At 39.7% G+C, this 26396-nt stretch overlaps 1 protein-coding gene across 8 annotated transcripts in view; it reads left to right on the top strand.

The window, feature by feature from the left end:
- Ralgps2 (Ral GEF with PH domain and SH3 binding motif 2) overlaps nt 1-26396 on the top strand; it is a 129616-nt gene that overhangs the window by 30240 nt on the left and 72980 nt on the right. For all 8 annotated transcript variants that reach the window (XM_028760745.1, XM_028760723.1, XM_028760733.1 and 5 more), the window contains exons 3-7: nt 4462-4566; nt 5881-5931; nt 19328-19411; nt 21731-21820; nt 24849-24941. In XM_028760745.1, the coding sequence (XP_028616578.1) occupies nt 4462-4566; nt 5881-5931; nt 19328-19411; nt 21731-21820; nt 24849-24941 (423 nt within the window). The remainder of the gene's footprint in view (nt 1-4461; nt 4567-5880; nt 5932-19327; nt 19412-21730; nt 21821-24848; nt 24942-26396) is intronic.

Genomic DNA, 26396 nt, shown 5'->3' with positions numbered 1-26396 from the left:
ATGGTTTGCATTGCTGATGTAGTTTAGAGTTGAAATGGATGTTAAGACCGAAGGAGGAAGTTAGTTCTTGCATTCACGTGTCGTGATTTTATTTTTTCTCGTCATTTTATTTTGCTTTGCATACAGATCTCAAGTATGTTCCTTAAAAGTTTTAGTATTTCCTACTTTTTTGTCTTTCTTACAGTGGTAGAAGAGAATACTGTTTAATTCCTCAATCCCATGACTGTATTGAACTTTAATAGTCTTAACCAACAAGCCTGACAACCCCTTTCCTGATGTCTGTGAATAGCAGGACAGTTTCATAGCTTCCTGTGTAAAGATAGATTTTTGCTGTTGTTTTGTTTGAGTGGCTTTGGGCACCACACCCTTTTGTCACAACAGAGTCTATCAGCAAGCTCAAAATTATAATCTTATGTGATGTGATCATGGAAGTCAGACCCTCCCTTTTTTGCATATTCTCTTCATTAGAATAAGCCAGTCATAGATCTTGCCCTCACTGAAGAGGTCAAATTTATTCAAGAATGTTTTGTTTTATTTAGAAATGCCACATCTTATGGACCCCAGGCTCACTTCAAGCCAAGTGTGTAGTCAAGGATCTTCCTGCCTCTGTCTTCCAAATGCTCAGATTATAGCCGCGTGCTGCAGTACCTGCCCCGAGTTTTCTGTTTGTTTTTTCCTGATTCATTTATATAAAATGTAATAGTAATTAGTATTCTTTCATTCTTAGGAGTTGTTACGTCGTAGTGTGTGCATGCGCTGCTGACTGGCTTGCTCCCATTGGCCTTGCTTAGTTTGCTTTCTCAGACAGCCCAGGCCCACCAGTCTAGAGATGGGCCCTCCCCCATAAATTCTCCACTGACATGCCCATGTCCAGTATGGCACTTCTTGAGGTTCCCACTTCATAGATGATTCTCATTTTTGTCAAGTTAGACAAAAATGACTAGATAAAAGCTGACTAGTATAGGATCTTTCACTGAACCCTGAGCTCACTAGTTCAGCCAGACTAGCTGACCAGCCAGCTCCAGGACCCCAGTGACTGGATGACTGCTATTTGTTTTGGGTCCTAGGACCCAAGCTAGGTCCTTAAGCCAGCATGACTACTTAACCTACAAGCTATCTAGGGCAGCCCTCCAGATTTTCTTTCTAGTGAACTTAATTCCCGTTAGTACTGTTTGAAATTTAACATTTATTCAGAGAATGTCACTTCTGTTGATGTTTCCCAAGCAGTTGGCGTTTCCCCCTTCTGTTACAACTTGCCTGAGTCAGCTTTTACACATGGGGTTTTTCTTTCTTCCTGTGCTTCCTTTTCTTCCACATAGAAAAGAAATTTTGTCTTTCAAGATATATTTCAAATACTGTATTTTTAACAAATCCTTTTCCTATAAACAGATGGGAGTTATTTTTGAAACTATGACTTTAAAAACCAAATTATATAAATTTGTTCAAAGTTTTTCTTCCCTGAGACAGATTGTTTGTATGTTTACTTGTTATTTTATAACTATATTTTTTAAATGTCTCATGTGTCTGTGGTTAGTGTATTTGTAACTGTGTATCCAGAGACACCTGCTGTAATTCACTGGAAGCAGTATACAAATATTTATCAGATAAAAACAAATCCTTTTACATGCATAATAATTTATTTCTTCTAAAAGTAAGTGAATTATGTTAGGCTTCAGGCTAATATACTTTCTGTATGACAAGTAAGGTCAACAAGGTCTATATTTTAAATAGTTCTACTGTGGCAAGACAATACAATAAAAACATGTATTCTCTACTTCGTTTTAAAAGGTTTAGATTTGTTAATATATCAGTGCAGATTTCCTTAAAAGTGCTAAGTTTTTGGATAAAATACTTAACCTGAACCAACTGACTTCTTCCTTAGTACCGTCTGTGTCTTTTAGGGCACAGATTTGGATTTGTCAAATAAGTCCATTATCTTTAAATTGAGCTTCATTCAAGCTGTCAGGACATAGACAGAATACAGTCATATTTATTGCCAGAATGTCCTACACACCCCAGTCCAGATTCCAAGGAGTGCTTGTTCCTTTCCGAAGCCTCCTGGTCTGGGCCTCCAATCTCTTTGTGTCTCTCGTGTTCTTCTCTAGTTGGCCTCCTTTAGAACAGCGCACTTAGTTCTGGTGACAATGTTCAGTAGCTTTTCCAGGCCAAAGTTCCAAACTGTACATTCCTCCTACAAAACAGTTACAACGTTCCAAACACCACGGGGTCACATTTATCACAGCATCAAACCCACTATAGTACTGTTTTCTATCTTTATTTCTTGCTGCTGTGATAAAATATCTTTACAAAAGCTGCTTTAGGGAGAAAGGGTTTATTTGACTCGCAAGTTAAGATGATAGTCTGTCACTGTGGGGAAGTCAGGGCTGTAGGAACTTGGAGCAGCCTGTCCCATTACATCTCTAGTCAAGAGCAGAGAGCAGTGAACACCCAGCTGGAGCTCAGCTCGCTTTCTCCATTCTTACACAGTCCAGGATTTTCTGCCCCAGTGGCTTTTCCAGGCATCACCTGAGTGGCTCCAGCCCTCCATGGTGCCAAGCCAGTTCTCTCCCAGACCCTTTGGTCCTGGGGCTTCAACTCAAGAGAGAAACAAAGTTCCACTGCAACTGGGGCTGCACCTTTACTGATGGCCACTCCTGGATTCTCTGGAGGATCGCCAGCCCTACTGTGTGCAAAGTTTCAGGTACTCTCCATAACCTCTTTCTTCCTTCAACCCCAGTACCATGTGGGACACTCTTAGAGTATTCAGCTTCCATCTTGAGAGTCAGCCTTACCTCGCTGTGTGATGTCCTTAAGGAAATATTCCCCAGAAGATTTTGCCTCAGTGATGCTGGACTCTTAGTAGTCCCAGATTACTCTTCAGCACAGGTTTATCCCATAGATCCTTAATCCAGAATATTCCATGCCCTGATAGTCTAGACTTTGTTCAGACTTCACAAGCCTGACCGCCATTGTCTGTGTTTTCTTTCAGTATTCTTACCATCTAAGCTCCTATAGAACAGCCCTTTAAGTTCTGAGCATTCAGTGGCTTTTCTAGCCCAAAGATCCAAAATTCTTCCCCAAATCAACATGGTCAGGTCTGTCACAGCAACAGCCCTACCCTAATGATAACAGTCTTATTGCAGCTGCTTTCTGTTGGGGTGATAGATAAACAATGTGACCAAAAGCAGCTGGGGAGGAAAGGGTTTATTTCAGTTTACAGGCTGAGTGAAGTTGGGCGGGAACTCAAGGAGGAGAACTGGAGGCAGGAGCAGGAACTAAAGTAGATTCCTTGGAGGAAAGCTGCTTACTGGCTTGTTCCCAGTTACTCTAGCAGCTTTCTTACAGCCCAGATCCATCTGCCTAGGGGTGGTGCCCCCTCAGCAGCTGGGCCCTCTCATATCAATTAGCAGTCAAGAAGATGCTCCACAGACACGCCCACAGGCCAGTCTGATGGAGGTAATTCTTCACTTAAGTTCCCTAGATTAAGTCATAACCAGGACGAACCAGTAACATATATTAACAAATACAGTGGCTTATGCCATTATTTAATAAATGGAATCTTCTATATTTTCTTCTGATATATGCTCCAAGAGTATTTTCTATTTCTCCTCGTTTTAAAAGCTATATAGTCATGCCTTGCATGATGGGATTTTGGTCAACAGCAACTTTGTGTGTAATGAGGGTGCCGTGATTATGGTGTAGCCATTGTAGATTGTGTAAGTACCCTGTGATACCAATAATTGACGAGACTGTTCACCACACTTTGACAGTATCAGAATTGCTAAGTGATGCATAACTGTGGATGGACACTGTTGTCTTTATCTCATGTTAGAGCTACAGAAAATGAGAATTTGTTTAAAGAGACATGCAAAGGAGTGACTTACATAGGAACCCAAGAAATACAAACTCAACATTAGCTTTCAAAATTTCTGGCTTTATATTAGCATTTCTCCAGCTAAGCACCATGCTCTATTCAGCTTTTCTATGTCTTCTATTACATAGTGTTCTTAGTTCCTCAGTTGTGTGTGTATGAGCATGCGTGTGTGCCTGTACGTGTGAGTATGTGTATTCATGCATGTTCATGTGAGGTGCTCATGTGCGTGTGAACACCAGTGGTTGATATAGATGTGTCTTTATTCATTCCCCAGCTTATTTTTGACAGATCCTACCACTGAACCTGGAGTTAATTAAAATCTAGCTATTCTGACTGGCCAGCAAACTCCATGGATCCTCTTAACCTCTGTGCACTGTCCAGCCCTGGGGTTGTAGGAGTGCACACTCTACCTAGATTTTACATGGATGTTGAGACTCCAAGTTAGATCTGCATGTTTCTATAGCAGACATTTTACTAGCCAGCTCTCCTGTCCACCCCAGAGTTCCTCAGTTTATAAAGGCCTGTCTACTTTCTATGGCACAGGCTGTGAGACAATGTTTAAGGCTGTGTTTTCTTCCATCTTGTAGAAAAGTAGCAGCTCTGAGTCATTGAGTGAGAAGGGCTCCGAACTGAAGAAAAGCTTTGATGCTGTGGTATTTGACGTTCTGAAGGTTACGCCAGAAGAATACGCGGTAAACTTTCTGTCTCTTGCTTTCCAGTTTTTGCATGTAATTTGTGTACATCATCATCATTGTTGAATTCTGTGGCCTCCTCCTCAGAGGAGGAGATGGGTTTGTAAAGCTGGATCTAGGAATTGTTGGAGAATAGCACGAGAATGGAACACGAGGGGTGAGGGGTAAGGGCAGCTTTCTTCTGAAAGGCAGCTGCTTGTTGCCTCGATTGCTGCTGTGCTGACTCTCCAAGCAACTATGAACATGCTCACTGTTTTTTTTTTACTGATTTGAAATTTAAAAATTGAGAACTCTGATTTCTCAACCATTGGAATATGAGTAATATAAAATTATCTAGAAAATCTTTTTAACTGACATAAGTGTTCATTTATTTAGATTTTTTTGATCTCTTTTTATTAATTGAATACATTGCTTTTTTGGTCTTGAACCACTCTTACATTCCAAGAGTAAAGTATTCTTGTTTGGAGTATGTGTTTCCTTTCCCTGATTTCTCCTCTTAACAGTTTGTTTGTTTGTTTGGTTGGTTGGTTTTGTTTTGTTTTTTTAAGAATTGATTTATTTTTTAAATTGTGAGTACACTGTAGCTGCTTTCAGACACACCAGAGGAGGGCATCGGATCCCATTACATATGATTGTGAGCCACCATGTGGTTGCTGGGAATTGAACTCAGGACCTCTGAAAGAGCAGTCAGTGCTCTTGACCACTGAGCCATCTCTCCAGCCCTCAACAGTTTTTTTATTGCACGCATTAGTTTATTTGTGTGAGAAAGGGGTTCATACACCATTGTGCATATGTACAGGCCAGAGGGCAACTTTACAGTTGGTTCTTTGCCTCTGCCATGTGGAGACCAGCAGTTGGAATCATCTTTTGCTAAGAGACCTGCTGAGCCATCTAATGGATGACAGTGCCAACGTATTTCCCCTTCCCTTACCCAGGAGGGAGATAACTAGGAGTTATAGTTAATGGTGCAAAGACTAAATTTTCTATTTTTTTTTTAAGTCCTTAAAGGCTACGTATTCTGCCGGGCAGTGGTGGCACAGGCCTTTAATCTCAGCACTTGGGAGGCAGAGGCAGGTGGCTTTCTGAGTTCGAGGCCAACCTGGTCTACAGAGTGAGTTCCAGGACAGCCAGGGCTACACAGAGAAACCCTGTCTTGAAAAACCATGCCCCCCCCAAAAAAAAAAAGCTACGTTTTCAGTAATTTAGTGTAGAGTAGAAGTTTTATTTTATTTTGAATAAATTTTATTTATTTGTATTTTATTTGTTTATTTGTATATTGCCATTCAAACCAAACCAAATCCCTTTGTCTTTCAGGGTCAGATAACACTAATGGATGTTCCAGTGTTTAAAGCTATTCAGCCAGATGTAAGTAGTTTTAAGAATATTCTTTGAATATAGAAAACAGTAAACTATCGTATCTTAAGATGTTTAAGAAATTCAAATCATATTTTGTATTAATCATTAAATGTCTAAAGCTTGTAATGTCACTTACCTATTCCGTCTTGGAGACTCAGATGCCATTCATAATAGTGCATTTTTCAGTCATAAATGGGATGTTTGAATCACTTGGTTACAGGAGGTAATAGACTTGTAGAAGTGCTTACTCGTGACATTGGGACTTTTTAATGGGAAGGTGAAAATTAGACATAACTTAGTAATCTTTCCTTCTACCTAAATTTTTTATAATTGACTTATTTTAGCTTATTTAACTTTTAAAAATTATTGTGTGTGCTCATGTGTTGTAAGTGGTATGGATGCATGTGTAGAGGTCAGAGAACAACTTGCATGAGGTCTGTTTTCTTTCTACCTTCCTGTGTCACTTGAACTTAGGGCTAGGCTAGGTGGTCCCAAATTTGACCCTTTAGAGGAGGATCACAAAACACATTTTTCTCCCAATAAAAATAGAGACTAATATATATCTACCTACTCACTGTAAGTGCGTGTGTGTGCTTATGTACATTTATAGTTTATCATTTTAAAAGCCTGTGTATAATAATAATTTTCTTCATTGATAAGGGAATAGCAACAATTATCCTTTATACACAGCTGTCTTAGTTTATTTTGTATTGCTATAACAAAATGCCTGGTGCTGGGTACTTTATATAGAGGAGGTTTATTAAGATATTAATTTTCAGAAGCTGAAAGTTTAGAACCAGGAAGTATTACTTGTTGGGCATTGAGTGAAGGCCTTTGGCTGCCTTACAATTTGTCATGAAAGTAGAAATGCAAGTGGCATGTGCAGCAGAGCCAAGCATGGGTGTCTTTATGACAACTACTCCTAGAGAGCTCCCTCACTCCTGTGTCTCCCCTGTGCTATAAGACTTTCCATGAGACTCAGAAAGCTTCCCCCATCTCCCTACAGTGGAGACTCGGCCACAGCACCTGTCCCTTCAGGGATGCATTCAGGTCGTATCTAAACTATTATAATAGCTCAGTATTGACAGTAGGCTTAGATTCAGAAAAGACAGGTTTTGCTCTTAGTGAGCAAGAATATAAACTTGATTTTTGTCTCCCAAACAAAGCCACTTGATAATTCATGATTGGTTCTTTGGGAATAGTGGGCAGTGTTTGTTGTGTTACGTGCAGTCTGTAGTGAATATTGTCATAGCTGGTTAGTCCAGCACGTCTGAGTATGAGCAGGTTTTGCTTGTGACTTTTCCTCAGTAGGCTACTTAATGTGTTAGTGTCTCAGGAGAGCTGGCCGCGTGACTTCTGGGCCCTGTCATTTCCGTACGTTGTCCTTCTCTAACAATGCAGAGAGGTTAAAAAATAGTTACTGAGTTAATAGGAGACTAAGAAGAACTGTGTACTCTATAAATGATGGTAGACAAAGAATGATTGCTGTATTTAAATGATCAAAACAAAAAACCTCGGAGTATTCATTTCTGTTTTTCTTGAGAAGCCCCCCTGCTGCCTTGATTTTAAATCTTCTAAGAATCATTTTTCCTGTTGAATAAAATATATTTATTATTGCTCTTTCATCTGACTCATGTTAACCCATGGAAATCTGGTGTCATTTATTTAACTAAATATTATGTAGTAGCCACATTTTATAGTAAAAAGAAATAGGTAAAATCAACTGATGACTTATTTAACCTCCAGTAGCCAAAATATTTCAGCTTTTAATCAGAATAAAATTTTTATTGAGATATTTTATACCCCCCCATGTTAAGTTTTGTGAATTCCAGGTTAACCATTAGATGACTGCTTTATTTTACCTAGAGTAGCCCTCTTTCATGTGCTCTGAAATATATGACTTGGAGCCTGGACCTTGTAAACTAGATTGTTATTTGAAGACATAGGCTTCCATTTTAAGAGAATTTTTTTTTTTTAATTTTCCTTGGGACATTGAACAATGCCTTGAACCTTCAAGTTGATTCCCACTCCCCTACCCTTTTAAGACATTGTCTTAGGTAGTGCAAGCTAGTCTGGAACTCAATATGTGTAGCCGAAGACATAAGACTGTGAGCTCCTGATAGTTCTTCCTCCACCTCCTAAGTGCTGGGATTTTAGGTGTGCACTACTGCACCCAGTTTTCTATTGTCAACACCTCAATTAAAGAAGCCGGCTTCCCTCCACGGAATCACAGCAGTGCCCTCACTTGGTCTGTGTATATACTGGTCACTTTTCTGGTCACTGTGCCCAAATACCCAACAGAACCAATTTCCTGGAGCAAAGATTTGGGCTTATGGCTTGAGAGAGTCTGACCTGGTGGGGAAGCATGATGGAACAGAGCAGTTATTACCTTGTAGGCCATAGAGCAGAGAAAGGAGTAAGCTGGCACTCAGCTAGGCTCCTCCGCAGCACATAATATGGTGCTCCCCACATTCAGAGTGGGTCTTCCTTTTAGCTATCGTTGGAAAGCCCTCACAGACACACCTGGGCATGTATCCATTCCCTTTGACAATTCCGGTAAACTGTTATAAGGAGCTGTGATTTGTCTGACCCCTGAGGTCTGTTTTGTTAGGTACCCATGGTAGGCAACACTGAAATGTGTTCTTGTGACCACTGCTCAAACTACCTCAGTGGTTTCACTTGCTTTGAAGATAAGCAGGCTCTGAATCTCTTCATTGTTTTGCCCTCTTCTTGCTTCTAAGCACATTTTCTACTCTTTCCGGTCTAGCAAAATGACATCCTTTTAGTCTTTCATCCCTGAGCCGGTGCCTGTCATGCTTACCTCCCTCTTCCTCCCTGAGTTATCTGGTGACGTCAGACTTCTTTGCTTTTCTACAAACTCCCAATGGTTTATACTTGTTATCTGACTGAACTGTTTATGTTGTGATGCAGTCAGTATACCTTCCAGTGTCTGTTATGTATTAGGCACTGCTTTAGTTGCTGGAGATACAACAGTAAAACATGCACTGAAATTTGTTCCCCTGATTGCATGTTTCAAAGAAATGAGTTAAACAGCGTTATGTGAAAAATAAAGAGGAGAACATAGACACGAGGGGTAGTGGCCTTCAGTGTTGATGGGGTCATCAAGACTTCACTGATGAGCAGTCTGTAAGGAGGTGAGACTGCACATCATTAGTGTGTTTGGGGAAATGTGCTCTGGTGAACAAAGGTTAGTGGATTACAGCCTTGTAAGCTGGTTGGAAGGGCTGTGCACAAGAGGACTGGAGTGAGGGCTGGCTGGGTGTCTTACCATGAAGACTGTTACTCTGATGAAGGTGGTAAGTTTTTGGGGACATTGTTTGTTTTTAATTATGTGTATGTTTATTAAGTGCCCTCTCTTGACTAATAAACAGGTCCTCTCTTTATCCACAGTTGATTTTTTTATTTCTCTTTTTCCTTAACACTTTCCACTGCCAATTGCTATATGCTTCGCTGCTGCCTTTAAATCTGTGTCCAGCACACAATTCTTTATCTTTTTTTAAAGATTTATTTATTTATTTATTTTATATATGTGAGTACACTGTCTTTAGACACATCAGAAGAGGGCATCGGATCTCCCTTACAGATGACTGTGAGCCACCGTGTGGTTGCTGGGAATTGAACTCTGGAAGAGCAGTCAGTGCTCTTAACCACTGAGCCATCTCTCCAGCCCGATCTTTATTTTTGAAGTAGTGCTGGTTAACAAACTCACCACTTTGCTCACACTGAGACACTTCATCCTAGATGCTAAGTACCTTCCCTCCCCTCCCCTCCCCTCCCCTTCCCTCTCCTCCCCTTTCTTCCCCTCCCCTCCCTTCCCCTACTCTCATCCTCTGTTCCGCCTCCCCCCACCCACCCGCCATGTTTTTAAAGGTGAAAGGGTTTGTTTTATTTCCATTCAGTTTCTGAGAGTTTAGTACATCATGGCAGTGAAGCATGGTAGAGTGGAGACTTTTTTTTCCAGGGTTGTCCCGAAAGCACAGAAAGGGAAATGCCAGTACCTTATAGGTTTTTTGTTTTTTTTTTTTTAAGGATTTATTTATTTTTTTATTTTTTGTGTGTGTTTTGCCTGCACGCGTGTTTCTGCAGCATATGATATGCAGTGCCTGTAGAAACCAGAGGATAGTGTTGGATCTCCTAGTACTTGAAGTTATAGACCATGTGGGTGGTGGTATCCCAGCCGAGGCCTCTGCAAGAGCAGTCAATGCTCTTAACCACTTATCTGTCTCTCCAGCCCATCTCAGTGTGTAAGCATTTTGTTTCACATACACTTAAGGATGATGAGTCAGTAGAGTTGCAAGGTTTTTTTGTTTTCTTTTCTTTTCAGCTTTGCTGTTCATAAATTGTGCCTCTAATGTATTCTTCATCTTTGAAGAATTTTTCAGCTTTAAAAAACTGGCTTAACTTGTCTACGTCGTGGTGGTGGTGGTGGTGGTGGTGGTGGTGGTTACTTGAAACTGCCAAGTCTTGGAATTAATCTCAGAAGTGGGTGATTTCAGAACCAAAGTTCCAGTTATACGGTCAGGAGAGCATCTGTCAAAGCTACAGCCATCTTCAAAAGTGATAACAGTAGAGGGGCCACCACAAGTCAGGTGCTTATAGATTGTAGATCTGTCACCCATACAATGGCAGGAAACTATCTGGTTTAGTGGCAAGAAACTTTGTTTCACTTAGTAGTGAATTGAAGCAATGACAGTTAATCACTTCCAGCTTCTTAAAATGTTTATAGCCATTTTTACAAGTCTATTCTTATTTATTCTTAGTGTTCGGTGATTTCTAAAAGTGACATTCTTTCTGTGGACAGAGGCTTTTCTTTTGTTTTGTTCTTTTTAGGTTTCTTCCCTAACACTAAATCTTCCAATACTGATTAAGGACAAAAAGTTAGCTGCGAGGCTTTATACAGTCATTAATTTCTAATATTTCTGGCAGCAAGCTTTTATTAAAGTTTTTCTCATATACATGGATCTACTAGGTATGACTTCTTTCTCTTTGGATCATGAAGAAAGCTCTTACACATTCATAGGGCCTCTCTCTCTATGTGTTATCTCATGCTGAAGCTTTGACTGTATTCTAAAAGTTCTCCATTGGATTCATTACTTTTCTGTTGCTGTGATAAAGTTTCATGACCAAGGCAATTTACAGAAGGAGCTTGTCTAGACTTATGGTTCCAGAAGGTTAAGAGTCTGTCACAGAGCTGGTGAGATGACTCAGCAGTTAAGAGCACTGACTGCTTTTCCGGAGGTCATGAGTTCAAATCCCAGCAACCACATGGTGGTTCACAACCATCCATCCATAATGAGATCTGATACCCTCATATGGATGTCTGAAGACAGCTACAGTGTACTTACATATAATAAATAAATTTAAAAAATAAATAAATCTTTAAAAAGAAAAAGAGTCTGTCACAGACAGCAGAGCATGGCAGCAGGCAAGGTGTGGCTGGTGGAGTGAGAAGCTGAGGGCTCCTTGTGTTGAACTACAGGCACAAAGCAGAGAGAACAGACCAGCGAGTGAGTGAGGCTTTTACTCTCAGAGTGCCCCCATACTTTCCTCCAGCAAAGCCGTACTGCCTAACTGCTCTACCTAACCGCATACCCCTCCTCAGCCTCCAGAACAATGCCACCAATTGGGAAACAAGTATTCAAGTGCCTGAGGCTATGGGGGACATTTATTACTAAAAGCACCATATCCATCCTACTATATTCATAGGAGTGGGGTAGTTTTGTCTGTTGTAAAATCTCTGATATTCTCCAAAGCTTGTATTCCTCTGAAGTCATTGCTGCATTTATTGTGCTAGTGGGCTTTCTCTTCAGAGTAAGTTTTGTATTATTCAGTATAGGGTAAGTTATGGCAAAAAACTGGCTTAGAATCCAGTAGTGACTGCCTAGTATTTCCGTAAGCCTTAATTAAAGATTGAATTGTATTTGAAATCTACATTATAGTTATTACTCTGCCTCTTACAAAGTTTCTGTGGCAGTGATAAAACATTATCAAGACCACTTAAAGAAGGGTTTCATTGGGCTTACAGTTCCAGAGAGAACCCACCACCATCAAGGTAGAAAGCCTGTGGCAAGCTGGCATGGTGTTGGAGTACAGTAGCTGAGAGCTCACATCCTGGTCCACAAATGAAACAGAACACTTACTAGGAATAGCTGGAGGCCTTTGAAACCTTAAACCCTTCCCCAGTGACAGACCTCCAACAAGGCCACACCTCCCAATTCTTACCAAACAGCTACCAATTAAGGACCAAGTAAGTATTCAAATGCTTATAGGGGACATCTCATTCAAACTACCACACAAGGTTCTCATGTATTCTAAAAGGACAAGGTCCACCTAAAAGTTTTCTAACAAACATTACACACGTAAAGAATATTCTACATTTTAATTCTAAGCAACCACAGAGCAAAACTATTTAGAAAAAGCAGTTCTATCTGTACTATGCATGTGTAGACATCTTTCCCTGCCACTGCCCAGTGCAGTCCAATAGCTCCAGGCTCAGTTTCCGAATCTGAAGATCCTAATGAGTTTGGGACATCGTAGATTTTTTTCTGTTTTTAGATTAGGTTCCTCGAAAATTGGAAAACTTCAAATGTAAATTGATATAAGACATATAATTAACCTATATAAAAGAAAGCATGATCCGTTGGTAACACTTCACTGTCACTGTGAATGCAAATTTATTTTAACCTTTTATAGTAGATTTAATAATATTTATCATCCAAAGAACTTCAGTATGGGATAATGCTAAGTAAGCGTGCAGGTGTATTACAAGGAACCTAGAGGTGCTTTAAAGTAGAATGGATGCAGGGCTGGAGGGATGGCTCAGCGGTTAAGAGCACTGGCTGCTCTTTTGCAGGTCCTGAGTTCAATTCTCAACAACCTCATTATGGCTCACAACCTTCTATAATGTGATCTGATGCCCTCTTCTGTCTCATGCCTTCTTTTTCATGCAGACATACATGCAAATAGAGTACTCATGTATATAAAATAAATCTTTATAGTGGAGGACATGCATAGGTCATATACAAATTAATTATTTTTATGATTTTTTTAATTGGCAGGAGGTCCTAGAACTAGTCTTCTGTTAGATACTCAAAACTGTCTCAGTTTTATTGTTTACTAGGAATGAGTAGGACTCATCTGTGTGATTGAGATACTCTAGAGATTCTGGGAAAATGCTAGTTAAATTAGGGAAATCTTATTAGTTAGTTATGACTCTTATTAAAATATTTTGGAAAAATTTAACCTGAGACATTTCTTGTAGGATGTGTTAAAAAAAAAAAGGCTTTCTCTGCAAATATTTTTATGTCTGCCAAAAGACTATAATTTTAGCAACATACGGTATTTCTAACAAATATTTTTCTGTTTTAACAAAATGATCATTGCGTTAAAATGTAAGCAGGTTGTGGACTCAGTGAGAGTGTGGAAGCTGTGGCAGGTCTTATATGTTAGAATCACAGAAGAGCTCTGTAGATGCACCATGCCACTGTCTGTCAGGGTGTGGGTGCTATGCTCACCACGAGCTTCTTAGGATATAGTAAGGTCAGGTTTCCATTGGGACCAAGGACAGCAAAGGAGAAAGTTGTTTTGGCATTTGCTTCTGTGGAAGCAGAAAATCGCTTGTCTTTATCCCTAATCTCATTAGAGGAGGTCCCTTCTCTCCCTCAGGGAAAAAGAGGGCCTTACCCTGTTAGGTTGCATAGTTTCAGGGTTTTGTTTTTAATAAAAATGTTACATGATGAGTGGAATTCCATCCGTGGTGGTGACTTCTATATAGGCTTATAACTGGGTACAAATGTATGTCCTGTCTCTTTAAAGCTTTCACTGTGAACATAGAGCTACCGCACCAACAGTTAAGCTTCTCACGGACACCCTCTGTCCTAGTTACTTCCCTCGCCCCAGTCTTTGGAATCCTACTGTTTTCTTACCTCCCTTGGTCTCTGTCTACATGCTGGTCTATATTGGCCTTTTCTCTTCTTCTGTCTATAGGTATCCCTACATCATCACCCTTAGAACAGTGCTTTTAAGAGTGTTGGAACCTACAAGACGTAAGAGAAGCTGTGACTCCTGTGAATTGAGTTATTCTCTCATAGGGTAGGTGGCCATCAGTTGTGGGGGTTTTACCCTCCTTGTGCTTCTGAAATAAATGCAACTGAAAATTGATCTTGATTCACAGTGAGTCCATGCCTGTTCTGAATTTATTTTAGCAATGATTACGATTGTTTATATACTTGAAGACTCTCTTTCCTGGCTGTGCCTGAAATGGCAAGTTGAGCACATGAGAGCAGACGTTAATGTTTCAGAGCTGATGGGGGTACATAGCACACCCAGACAGTTCTGTCTGTTCTTATGCTACATCCTTACAAAGCATCTGTCAGATTTGGGGTGTTTGTGTGAGATGCATCAGTACAGGCTTCTGTGTGACCAAGGCGTCAGTATAGAGATGACAGAGCAAAATGCATTTCTTGCATGATACTATAGTGTTATTTGTAGGAAGATCGTAGAGTAAAAAGAGAAAAGAGACCAATAGGGAAGTTTTAAATTTCCTGTTTTGCTCTGAGGAGCTCAGATAATTACAGTTTATAAAATGAACTGACAGTATCTAGATTAAATAAAGAACAGCCGACTGAATTGTTGCATGCAGAGGAACTGACCCTTGCTTTTCTGACTGAGCTTCCCTCAACCACCAAGTAGCCTTTGGAACATTCCAGGTTGTTTGTTCAGAGTAACCACAGGCATGTGAGTCATAAGAACGATTCTGAAAGGTGTTTTTTTTGGAAGGAAGAGAGAAGAGAAAGAATGGAAGAAAAGAAAGAAAACATTTGCATTTTATTGTAGTGCCTGTTTATAATCCTAGCACTTGGACATCTGAGGCAGGGGAATTGCAGTGAGTTCAAGGCCAGCCTGGGCTATGTATAACAAGGCTTCATCTCACAAACACTTCATTTTTCAAGTTGATCTGCGTTAATGTTAAAGTTAGGAGATGCTGTCAGAGGCTTCCTATCTGGGATTCCAGTACTGCCTAAGTGTGTATGTGAATGGGCCAGCACACATGGACGGAGGTTACAGGTCAGCGATCGGTGCCGTCCTCTTTGCTCTGCACTTGGTTTTTTGAAGAATCGTTTTATGTGTATGGGTGTTTTTGCTGTGCACCGTGTATGTGCAATGCCTGTAAAGGCCAGAAGAGGGTGTCCCTGGAACTGTAGTTGCAGAAGGTTGTTGCCCAGCATGTGGGTGCTAGAACTGACCCAGGCCCTCTGCAGGATCAACAAGTACTGTTTTCTGCTAAGCCATCTCTGGCCCCTGCACTTTATTATTATTTTTTAAATAGCTGTATCCTGCAGCGCCTGCCTGGGGACTGAGCATTGAACTTGGGTCTTCAGGATGGCATGGCAAGTAGCTGACCAACTGAGCCGTCTGCCCAGTCGTGTGTCCGTTGTTACGATGTTCTTCAAGACAAGGGAACTTTTTTTCTCACTGAGAAATTAAAGGGCTCTTGGTAGGTAAGGTAGAGCAGGGCAGAATTACCTTCAGTCTAGGCAACTATAAATGCAGGTCAGCATTTAAGAAGAAAGTGGCGAGTCCTGATACAATTCCACTTGATAGATTACAAAACTAGATTTTTTCCACCTTTTAAATATTGTGTTTTTTAGGTAATCACAGAAACAGGAAGTTGCAGAAAATAGTACAGATATTAAAGATTTATAGAAAATTGCAAAACCTATACAGAGAAATCTTCCATTCCGTTTACCTGGTTTTTCCTGCAGTTGCATCTTGACTGTTGTACTATATCAAAATAGAGAAGTGATGTTTGTGCCATGCATGTCTATGTAGTTCTGTGATGTTTTATTTTATACACGCAGATCTGTACAGACTCATACACCAGAAACAACTCTTCCTTGGTGCTTTCCCTCTGCTACCCCTTGCAAGTCATAACTGTCTCGCTACCTGCTCCCCACCCCATCCTGCCTTCCTTGACCATTTTCTCCTGCCTTTTGAAATTTCTGACTTCTTCTCTTGCCTGTTCCTAAGATCTCAGGATTACTCTTTACTTTAATCAGTAGGTTTCCAATTATGTTGTTTTCCTATGGCAGCTTGCTCAGTTTGAAGATCTTACATCTTCTGTTTTTCTTTATTGGTGTGGTGTTGAGAAATGAACCCAGGGCCTCACACATGTTAGGCATAAGCTCTACCACCAAGCTACACATCCCCAACTGTTGGCTTACTGTGTGTGTGTGTGTGTGTGTGTTGCACACCCACACACATGTAGGTGTGTGAATGCTACAAGCACTTGTAGAGACCAGAGAACAATATGTGGGCTCTTCGACCCTGTGAGATTGAATTCGGGTCAGGTAGCAAGCAGATTTACCCACTGAGCCACCCCCTCCTTCCTTAGTTTGCCAGTCTGTTTTGAGCTTGTGTCTCCTCTGAGAATGAGCACACACATGGAAACAACTCTGAGGATGTTTCCTGTCTGAAGAGCTCCAGTCTTTCTTATTTCGCTGGATGTAGAATTCTAGAACTTTGAAGTTGTTGCTTTCAGTTGCCTAATAGTATTCTCTGAAGATAATTTGTACTTTAGGAAAAATGAACATAAGATTTTTTTGTTGTTTTCAATCTCTTTGTCTACAGGGTCCTACTTTTTAAAATTTTTTAAAATTGTTTTGATACTATGCTTTGGCTTCTGTTCCACATACTTCATCTATATACTAAGCCATAGGAAGATCAATTGTTATCTTTAAGTTCTTGGCCATTTTCTTGACTTGCTACTTTCTTGCATCTCTTAAGGTTCTTGTTGTTTAGATGTTAACACATAAATTCTTACTTAACATCCAATTAGTGTCTTGGTGGATTTTGCCAATGAATGTTGTGTTAGTCAGGATTCTCTGGAGGAACAAAACTGATAGAATGAATCTGTCTGTCTGTCGGTCTATCCATCCGTCAATCCGTCTATATCTAGAAAGGGCATCCATTAGAATGACTTATAGGCAGTGGTCCAGCTATGCCAACAATGGCTGTTCACCAACAGAAATTCCAAGAATCCAGTAGGTGTTCAGCCCATGAGCTGGCTGTCTCAGCTGGTCTTCAGTCCACGCTGGAATCCTAAAGAAGTAGACCCTAATGCCATTGAAGACATGGACTTGCCCTCGAAAGTGAGGGCAAACAGGCAAAGAGCAAACGCTTCCTTTATATAGGCTGCCACCAGAAGGTGTGGCCCAGGTTTAAGGTGAATCTTGCCACCTCCAAAGATCTGGATTAAAGGTGAATCTACCATATCAAATGACTTAACTGGAAAAATGCCTCATAGGTATACCTAGTTCCTTAGGTTTCAGCTGATTCCAGATGTTGTTAAGTTGACAACCAAGAATAGACATCATAGATCCTCCCTTTGTCACGTGGTTCACAGTCATCTTATTTCATGTTTAATTTCCAAATTACAATAATAACCAGGCAGTAATTATGCCTAACATGACTTAACTATCCTACCTACAACTGCAAATCCTTTATATATTTTAGAATTAGGTAGTAGTGTCCTTTAAGGGACATTCTTTTAGTATTTCAAAAATTAAATACAATAACCACTGATATTCTCCTAGTTGATGCTTGCACTACATGATAAAGAGATCAAGGAAAATACACAATTATCTGCACAAATACGTTTTGAACAAAATATGACAGGTATAATAAATTTTCTCATCTATCAAAGAGTAATGTTGGGATATTATTCTTTCTCAGATTTCTTTTGTTCCCTACAAAAAGGGTTTTTCTTTTTTTGTTATGGGTCCTTTTCTCTGATAGTTTTTTGCTATATTATAGAAGCTCTCTGACAGACCTAAAATTTATAGACAGAAACTCTCCTTTAAAATCAGATGAGGCCGGGCAGTGGTGGCGCATGCCTTTAATCCCAGCACTTGGGAGGCAGAGGCCGACGGATTTCTGAGTTCGAGGCCAGCCTGGTCTACAGAGTGAATTCCAGGACAGCCAGGACTACACAGAGAAACCCTGTCTCGAAAAAGCGAAAAAATAAATAAATAAATAAATAAATAAATAAATAAATAAATAAATAAAATCAGATTAATCCAGTTCTACTAGCTTACATGAATCAGAACATTTTGAATAGTGGTGTATACTAGCCATATGTATGTGTTTCATTTACATTGGGTATGATATGGAGATAATCATAATTTTGAAGCAGCAAGGCAAAAGTGACATCTTTGAGCTATCTGTACCAGTTGTAAGTGTAATTTCTTTTATATCACAAAGAATACATATATTGTACCATACTCTGCAGCCTACGTTTATAATTATAAAGGATTCAGTTATTTTTATTTTATGTGGGTAGGTGTTTTGCCTGAAACCACATCTGTGTAGTACTTGAGTGTGTGTTACCCACAGAGGCCAGAAGAGGACATTGGATTCCCTGGAATTGGATTTACAGACAGCTATGAGCCACCATGCAGGTGCTGGTTAATCAAACCCTGGTCCTCTTTAAGATCAGCAAGTGTTCTTAACTGCTGAGCCATCTCTCCAGCCGAGAGTGGTTCCTTTCAAATAAAGGGGATTAATGTACAGGTTTTTTTTAAAAAAAGTTTTTTTTCTTTTAATGCAAGATCTTGAGCCATTTGAATTCTATTCTTAGACCATTGGGGTGATCAAGAACTTCTTTATGAAACAGCCTTCAAATATCTGAAGTCAACAACTGTCAAGTCAAAGAGTAAGATGTTTTAAAATGATTAATCATGGGGCTGAGAGTCAGCTCAGTGGGACCAGACTTTGAATCCCTAGCACTCATGTGAAAGACCAGACCAGACTGTCTGTAAACCTGAGCACTTGGTTGTGGGGTGGGTAAAGGGACAGATGGAACCTGGGTGACTGGGGCTGGCTGGCTGTGGCCAAGCCAGTCTAGCTGAAATGGGAGCTCCAGGTTCATTGAGAGACCATCTCAAAAACTGAGGTGGAGAGTGACTGAGAAAAGCACCCAGAATTGACCTCCGCCCTGTACATCCACATAGCAAGCCCATAGCACATGCACACGTGTACGTCACACCATATACCTGTACAGAGGAAAAAGGGACAAGTTACTTGGGATGGCTCTGACTGACTAAATAGGTGTGACAGTCAGCAGTGTTTGGGGTGTTCGATCAGGGGACACTCCATCATACTCTGACTATGAAATACAAGTTTGTCTGTATTCTTTTAGATAATAATTTTATGCATATAATCTAATAAATTTGTTTTAGCTTTTACAGACTAATTAGTATTGTTATGTATTCATACTGCTTGTTCCAGAAAAGAACATACACAGTCTTCACTAAATTCCCTAATGTAAGAAAACTGAGCTGTTTCTTACATTTAATTTATACTTAATTTTGTTTTAATCTTCTAGGAACTTTCAAGTTGTGGATGGAATAAAAAAGAAAAATACAGTTCTGCACCAAATGCAGTCGCTTTCACAAGAAGATTTAATCATGTGAGTTGTGGTTGGGTGAGGGATGGCGTGACTGTCCTTGATTGTGTATGCACTTGTGGAAGCCAGTCTTGTATGCCCTTGTATTATTCTCTTCTTCACTACCAGCCCATCTTAAGAGTCTCTGAATGAACTCTGAGCATATGGATTGACTATACTTGCTGACCAGTAAGCACCCAGAATATTTTTCACCGTGTTCTAGGCTTAATTCAGCTACTCTTGATAATAGAATGTTTTCTGAGTTGTTAACCTAAGCATATTGACTGTTTGTTATGTATAAGTTAGCTGCTGGTTTCAAAGGTTTGGTCAGTTTTGATCCCTTGGCAAGAGTTATAGGCTGCTTTGTTTAGCTAGGATAACTTCAGGAGGCTCTTAGTGTCTGGTTGTGTTTTTATGATGTTAGCAGTTGTTTGCTAAGTGTGTTTGAGGTTATTGGAAGGTGTGTTGTCATTTCGTTCTTTGGAATGCTTGCTGTGGTGCTTTGAATGAGAATGGCCCTCAGGTTCATATGTTTGAATGCTTGGTCCCCCATTAAAGGGTCGGTTTGGGAAGGATTAGGAAGTGTGGCTTCACCCGTAGAAGTCAGAGCCAGCTTTGCTAAGAACCTTTTCATGAAAGCGGCCACATACTGCCCAGACTCATCAAGGGGTTGATAGACATCACAACTTTTGATGAAAATGACAAAGCATTTGGATTTTTAAAATCATATTTGTCTTAAAATGTGTCTAATGTGAAATTTAATTAAGTCACTGATTATGCAGTTTAGGTTCGAATTAATTGCTTATATTTGCTAAAGTTCCTATTTAAATATTTGTAGTATAACTTTTGCTAGTTCATAAAATCTTGTTAGAATCAGGGAGCATTATTGGCATTAGTATAACAAGTATTATAATGACTTTATAAAATACATAATTTTAAATTAACATAAATTCATAGAATACATGTAACTACACATATGGCTCTTTACAGGTAGAAAATCCAAGAAAATTCTAAAATATTTCTCCATTTTGAACTGAAGAAATATAGGTTATGACATCATGAATCCTTTCCTAACACTCTTAACTGAGTCCTGTGTAAACTTAAGTTTAAGCCAACTTAACATGCTTAGATCCTATTTTTGTAGAACATGAATTAATGCGTACTATATACATATATCATTTGATAAGCAACTACTTTGACCAACTTAATAATGTTATAGATCTAAATGTGCCTTTAGTACACACACACACACGCACACACACACGCACACACATGCACACACACATACACGCACACAGATACACGCATGCTTACAGATTCATTCATATATAGGTACACACATGTTGTCATGCATACCTGGAGGTCAGAGGACAACCTGGGAGTTGATTCTCCACCTCTACCGTGACTTCTAGGGATCCAGCTCAGGCTGCCAGCCTTGCAGTTTCGGAGGCTCTTTTACCTGATCTTTTACCTGCTGAGCCATCTTGTCAGCTTCTTATAAATGGTTTTTAAGTTTGTTTTGTTTGTTTAAATTAGGGCTTTATTGAACTCAAAGACATCATAAAACTTTTTACAGTTTATGTATTTATTTATGTATATAGGTGTGCTTGACCGTATGTTTGTTGGTCCTGGAAATAAGGCCTGTTGAGCACATTGAACGCTAGATTTTCTCTGCCTTTCTCTCTATTCTTGGTCATCCCCCTGCCCTGTGTATGTAGTCAGGGGTTAGATTATGGTAAATTACAGTATTTGTCACATGTTAGACTGTATCAATGGAGAAAGTCATGTAGTATTGTCTACATGTACATCTGCACACTGGAAGAGGGCATCAGCTCCCATTATAGAAGGTTCTAACCCACCACGTGGGTGCTGGGAATTGAACTCAGCTCCTCTGGAAGAGCAGCCAGTGCTTTTAACTTCTGAGCCATCTCTCCAACCCCATCACAAAACTTTTAAAATGAAGTTTCTATTTTGTATTTCAAGATATTTTCTTTTAGTTGTAAGAAAACCATAGTCAAAGAGAAAAGAAAGTATGTTTCAAAAATAACTATAGCAAATATATCAAAAAGAATTTAATGGGGCTGGAGAGATGGCTCAGTGGTTAAGAGCACTGACTGTACTTCCAGAGGTCCTGAGTTCAAATCCCAGCAACCACATGGTGGCTCACAACCATCTGTAATGAGATCTGATGCCCTCTTCTGGTGTGTCTGAAGACAGCTACAATGTATTCATAAATAATAAATAAATAAATCTTAAAAAAAAAAAGAAAAAAAAAGAATTTAATGTTACATTTTAATCTTGGAATTTTTTGCCCTTTGGTTATTTTTTAATTTTTATTTTCAGGTAAGCTTTTGGGTTGTAAGAGAGATTCTCCATGCTCAAACGCTGAAAATAAGAGCAGAAGTTTTGAGCCACTATATTAAAACTGCTAAGGTAAGTATGATTTGATCCTTAGTTAACCATTCAGAAGTGTTTCACATGACCGTATGTTTGTTGGCCCTGGAAATAAGGCCTGTTGAGCACATTGAACGTTTCTTTTCTCTGCCTTTCTCTCTATTCTTGGTCATCCCCCTGCCCTGTGTATGTAGTCAGGGGTTAGATTATGGTAAATTACAGTATTTGTCACATGTTAGACTGTATCAATGGAGAAAGTCATGTAGTATTCACTTGGAGACTTCTATCTATCTGTCTATCTATCTATCTATCTATCTATCTATCTATCTATCTATCTATCTATCTATTATCTATCTATCTATCTCTATCTTTATAATATCTATCTATCTATCTTATCTATCTTTCTTTCTATCTATCTATCTATCTAATCTATCTTATCTATCTTATCTGTCTAAATTGTGACATAAACCATCCAGCTATATAGAAAATAAGACTTTGCAGACTGGAGAGATGGCTTGGTGTTGGAGCACTTGTTGCTCTTGCAGAGGACCCAGGTTCACTTCCTAACTCACAGTGGATGACATGAAGCCTCCTGACTTGCATGGGCACCACAAACTCAAGTGATACATGGATACACATGTATGGAAAACACTTACATACAGAAAATAAAAACACATAAATCTTAACAAAAGACTTTATTTAAGACCTTAAACTTCCGTTCCTCAACCTCTGACTCCAAGTACTAAGATAATACGTGTGAACCATCAGGGTCTCCTAGACTCTAGTTTAGAAGAATAGTACATATGATGCTAGCAGGTACACTGAGGAGTTGTTGAGAGGCATAGGTAATAAATAGAGTTGGAAAAGCAGCATGGTTTTCAAGGATAATCTAAGCGTCACAGGGAGGAATGGAACATTCCACAGGAAGACACTAAGACCAACCTGTAATGACTTGGAATTCGTGAGTGTTGATGGATCCAGTCTTCATCAGTGTTTGTGATGCTTGGAATAGTCATTCTTCCCTCACCTGTGAATTGAGAGGTGATAGCGTAAGCTTATGGTTTAAGTTGGAGTTCTTCCTGTATCTTCCCTGAGCACAGGAAACAATTTTATTCTAATATTGTGTGGCACTAGGTGGCAGGACTAGCCTTCCTCATGTGTAAGATTTTACAGAAATGCTAGAGGAATTTTTAAAAGCATTCTTTGTGAGAAGTTAGGTAAGTATTAATTTTTATCTAAAGAAAGTAATGGCTTTCCCCATAGATTCTGAGGTGGTTTTTTTTTCATTTCTTTGTATGTTTTTGTCCATACAGCCTACAGTTTTTTTTCTTTTTTTTTTTTATTGGATGTTTTATTTACATTTCCTATGTTGTCCCCTTACCCCATCCCCCACCCACCCAGGAACCCCCAATCCCCTCACCCCTCCTCCTTCTTCTCTGTGGATGTAACCTCTATCTACCCCCCCCACTCCCACCTCCCCACCCTCAAAATTCCCACCCCCTGGGGCATCCAGCCTTCAAGCGGTCAAGGTTCTCTTCTTCCACCCATGCCCAGCAGGGCCCTCCACTCTTACATATTCAACTGAAGCAGCTGGATCCCTCCCTAAGTGCTCCCAGGCTGGTGGTTTAGACCCTGGGAGCTGTGGTTGGTTGGTATTGTTGCTCTCCTCATGGTGCCGCAAATCCTTTCAGCTCTCCTTCAGTCTTCACTCTAACTCCTCTATTGAGAACCCCATGATCAGTTCAATGGCTAGTTGTGAGCATCTGCCTCTGAGTATGTCAGACTCTTGAAGACCTCTGAGGAGATATCCATATCAGGTTTTCTTATCAAATGATTTCTCTCCTTACTCTTTGACTTATGTTTGACAGCCTTTGCTTTTATTGCAAGCCCCAGTGCTCTAATGTTTTCCTTATTACTATTAAATCATATTCTGACACTCTGTGGCTTTTACGTTCAGCTTATAATGAAGGCTCACGTCAATCGTTCCCTTTAATATCTGTTTTAGGCAGTATTCTCTAGTGAGACAGAACCAACAGCACTCTGTACCAACATGTAGAGTGAGTCACATACAAAATGCAAGACAAGATTTTTAGGAAATCGGCTCTCAGTATTGGTGGGGCTGGCAGGTCTGAAAACATTAGGGCATGATGACAAGCTGCAGACTGTGGCAGGAGCAGGGGTGGAAGTGTCAAGCTGCGATGTCTTCTTTTCCCTCAAGGTCCTCTGCATCCATCAAGTCTAGCATGGCATTTAGTCTCCAGTGTGTTTAGCATACATTCCTTTAGTGACTAGTTCTCCAGCTATATCATAGAATTTTCTATGAAGGTTTATATCCTGTTTCATGTGTATTGTTTTAATTTGCTTTCTGTGGTTTTTCAATTAAGTGCTAACTATGGGGCTTACCTGGTTGCTTGAGAAAACTAAGTGACTAACTTTTAGATACCACTTTAAGAGTATTGTGTGGTATGACAAAAATTTTGAGAAACTTAACAGCAAATGTAAAATGGGTTTCTTGGGAAATAGTAGAACTTACTGTTTGATGTTTGCATACTATAAGAACAATATCCCATAATGTTAAGGGTCTTGAGCATGAAGAAGCAGGAAATGGACGGGGCACTAAAGACAGCAAGTTTGAGCTCTCACCCTGGGATAATAGGAGCACTGGGCAAGAAACCAACCCAAGTAGACCCTTTCTTATGACTTGGGCCACAAAATAGATGACCAGTCATTTCTCATTGCAAGGATGCTCACCACACCCCACGCACATGGCCGCTACAGTCATGCCAGCTAACCTTGGTACCAAGCCCTAACTCCAGCTTTGAAAGTATATTACCCATTTAGAGTTGGGCATATTCCCAGAGCTGGGGTGAAAATGCCAAGGTAAAACATGAAGATTATATTATAGGCCAAAAATAATTTACTGGGTACCCTAGAAGACAGTTTTAACAGTGACAGTAACAATAATAAATAGTTATTCTATCCACTGCCTAAATTGTGCTAATCTGTATTTTCCTACAGTCATTTTCTTCAAAAACAATCCTCTCCCTCCTTTTTCTTAAATCTTCAGAAACTGTATGAACTTAACAACCTCCACGCACTAATGGCTGTGGTGTCTGGCTTACAGAGTGCACCGATTTTCAGGTTGACTAAGACATGGGCGGTGAGTAACCCTGCATAGTTTAATGAAACATATACTTTTGTGCGAAGTAGAGATTTTGTTTCTTTTGTAAGTCTTAGTAAGACGAATATAATAGAAGAAATTAAACCTACATTTAAGACTTTAAACACTGCACTGAGCTTATGAGGTAATTTGAGGGAATATTGAGGCCAATGCTTATTTTGTTCTTCAGAGAATCATTTTGCATACCTTGTTGATGACATCACATGTAATCTTTACCTGATAATTAGCATTTAATTGTGTACAGATTATATTTTTTGAAATTTGAAAATCTAAATCATGACCTCTAAAATTCTTTTTTTAATTTTGAGTCTATTATATTTGAGCTATAAATCTTGAGTATAGAAAAACCTCATGATAAACATGGAATGATATGACATGCTACTTTCTGTTACAACAGCCAACATATTAGGTTCTATTACTTTGACAAAAGCAAAATAAGCTTTTTGGTATTTATATCTCTGAGTAGAATGATACCATACTCAATCTTTCTAGGTTGTCTCTTTCTCTTTTCTTTCTTTTATTTATTTTGAAACTAAGGCCTCACTTAAGGTGTCTTGCTAAGTCACCCAAAATTGCCTCAAAGTTGGGGACTTTCTTTCTTGACCTGTCAAGTAGCTGGAGTTATAAGCCTGATATACCAGCCTCTATGAAAAGGTGTGTATACATGCACACATACGTTAGGAACACAAGGTCTTTTTTATAGCCTAAGCTAGCTTTAAAGTCATGGTTCTGCCTCAGCCTCACAAGTACTAGAATTACAGGTAGGCTATATACCATGCTGAAAATATTTTTAAAAAATTAATGTCTTTTTTGTTTGTTTGGTTTGGTTTTTCAAGACAGGGTTTCTCTGTGTAGCCCTGGCTGTCCTGGAACTCACTCTGTAGACCAGGTTGGCCTCGAACTCAGAAATCCACCTGCCTCTGCCTCCCAAGTGCTGGGATTAAAGGCGTGCACTGACTTGCTAGGCAGATTAATATCTTAATGGTCTTGTGTTAAAGATATTATTTACTCTATAAACTCAATTATTCATTTTTGTCTTTTAAGACAGTATCTTCCTATGTAGCTCAGACTGGCCTTGAATTTGAATGTGTGATCCTCTTGTCTTGGCCCTTTGAGCACTAGGACTCTAGGTGAATATTACTATATCCAGCGAAAGCTTTTTTTTTTAAAGGACTATCATTGTGTGTGTGCACATACTTTTTTTCCTCACATGTTTATGTGTTAATGTATATGCATTAGAAACAAAGGACCTCCTCTGAGTGCCATTATTGAGAAGCTGCCTACCTTCTTTCTCTGAGACAGGGATGCTCATTGGCCTAGAGCTTACCAGTTAGTTAGTCTATGTAGACTGGCCCTTGAGCTCCAGGGATTCTTTTGTCTCCACTCCCACCTCCCCACCTCCCCACCTCCCCACCTCCCCACCTCCACACCTCC

This window comes from Grammomys surdaster, unplaced genomic scaffold (genome assembly GCF_004785775.1).
Source record: "Grammomys surdaster isolate TR1022 unplaced genomic scaffold, NIH_TR_1.0 130, whole genome shotgun sequence".
NCBI lineage: Eukaryota > Metazoa > Chordata > Mammalia > Rodentia > Muridae > Grammomys > Grammomys surdaster.
The sequence above is the reverse complement of the archived record's forward strand: the minus strand, read 5'-3'. Positions and strand labels throughout refer to the sequence as shown.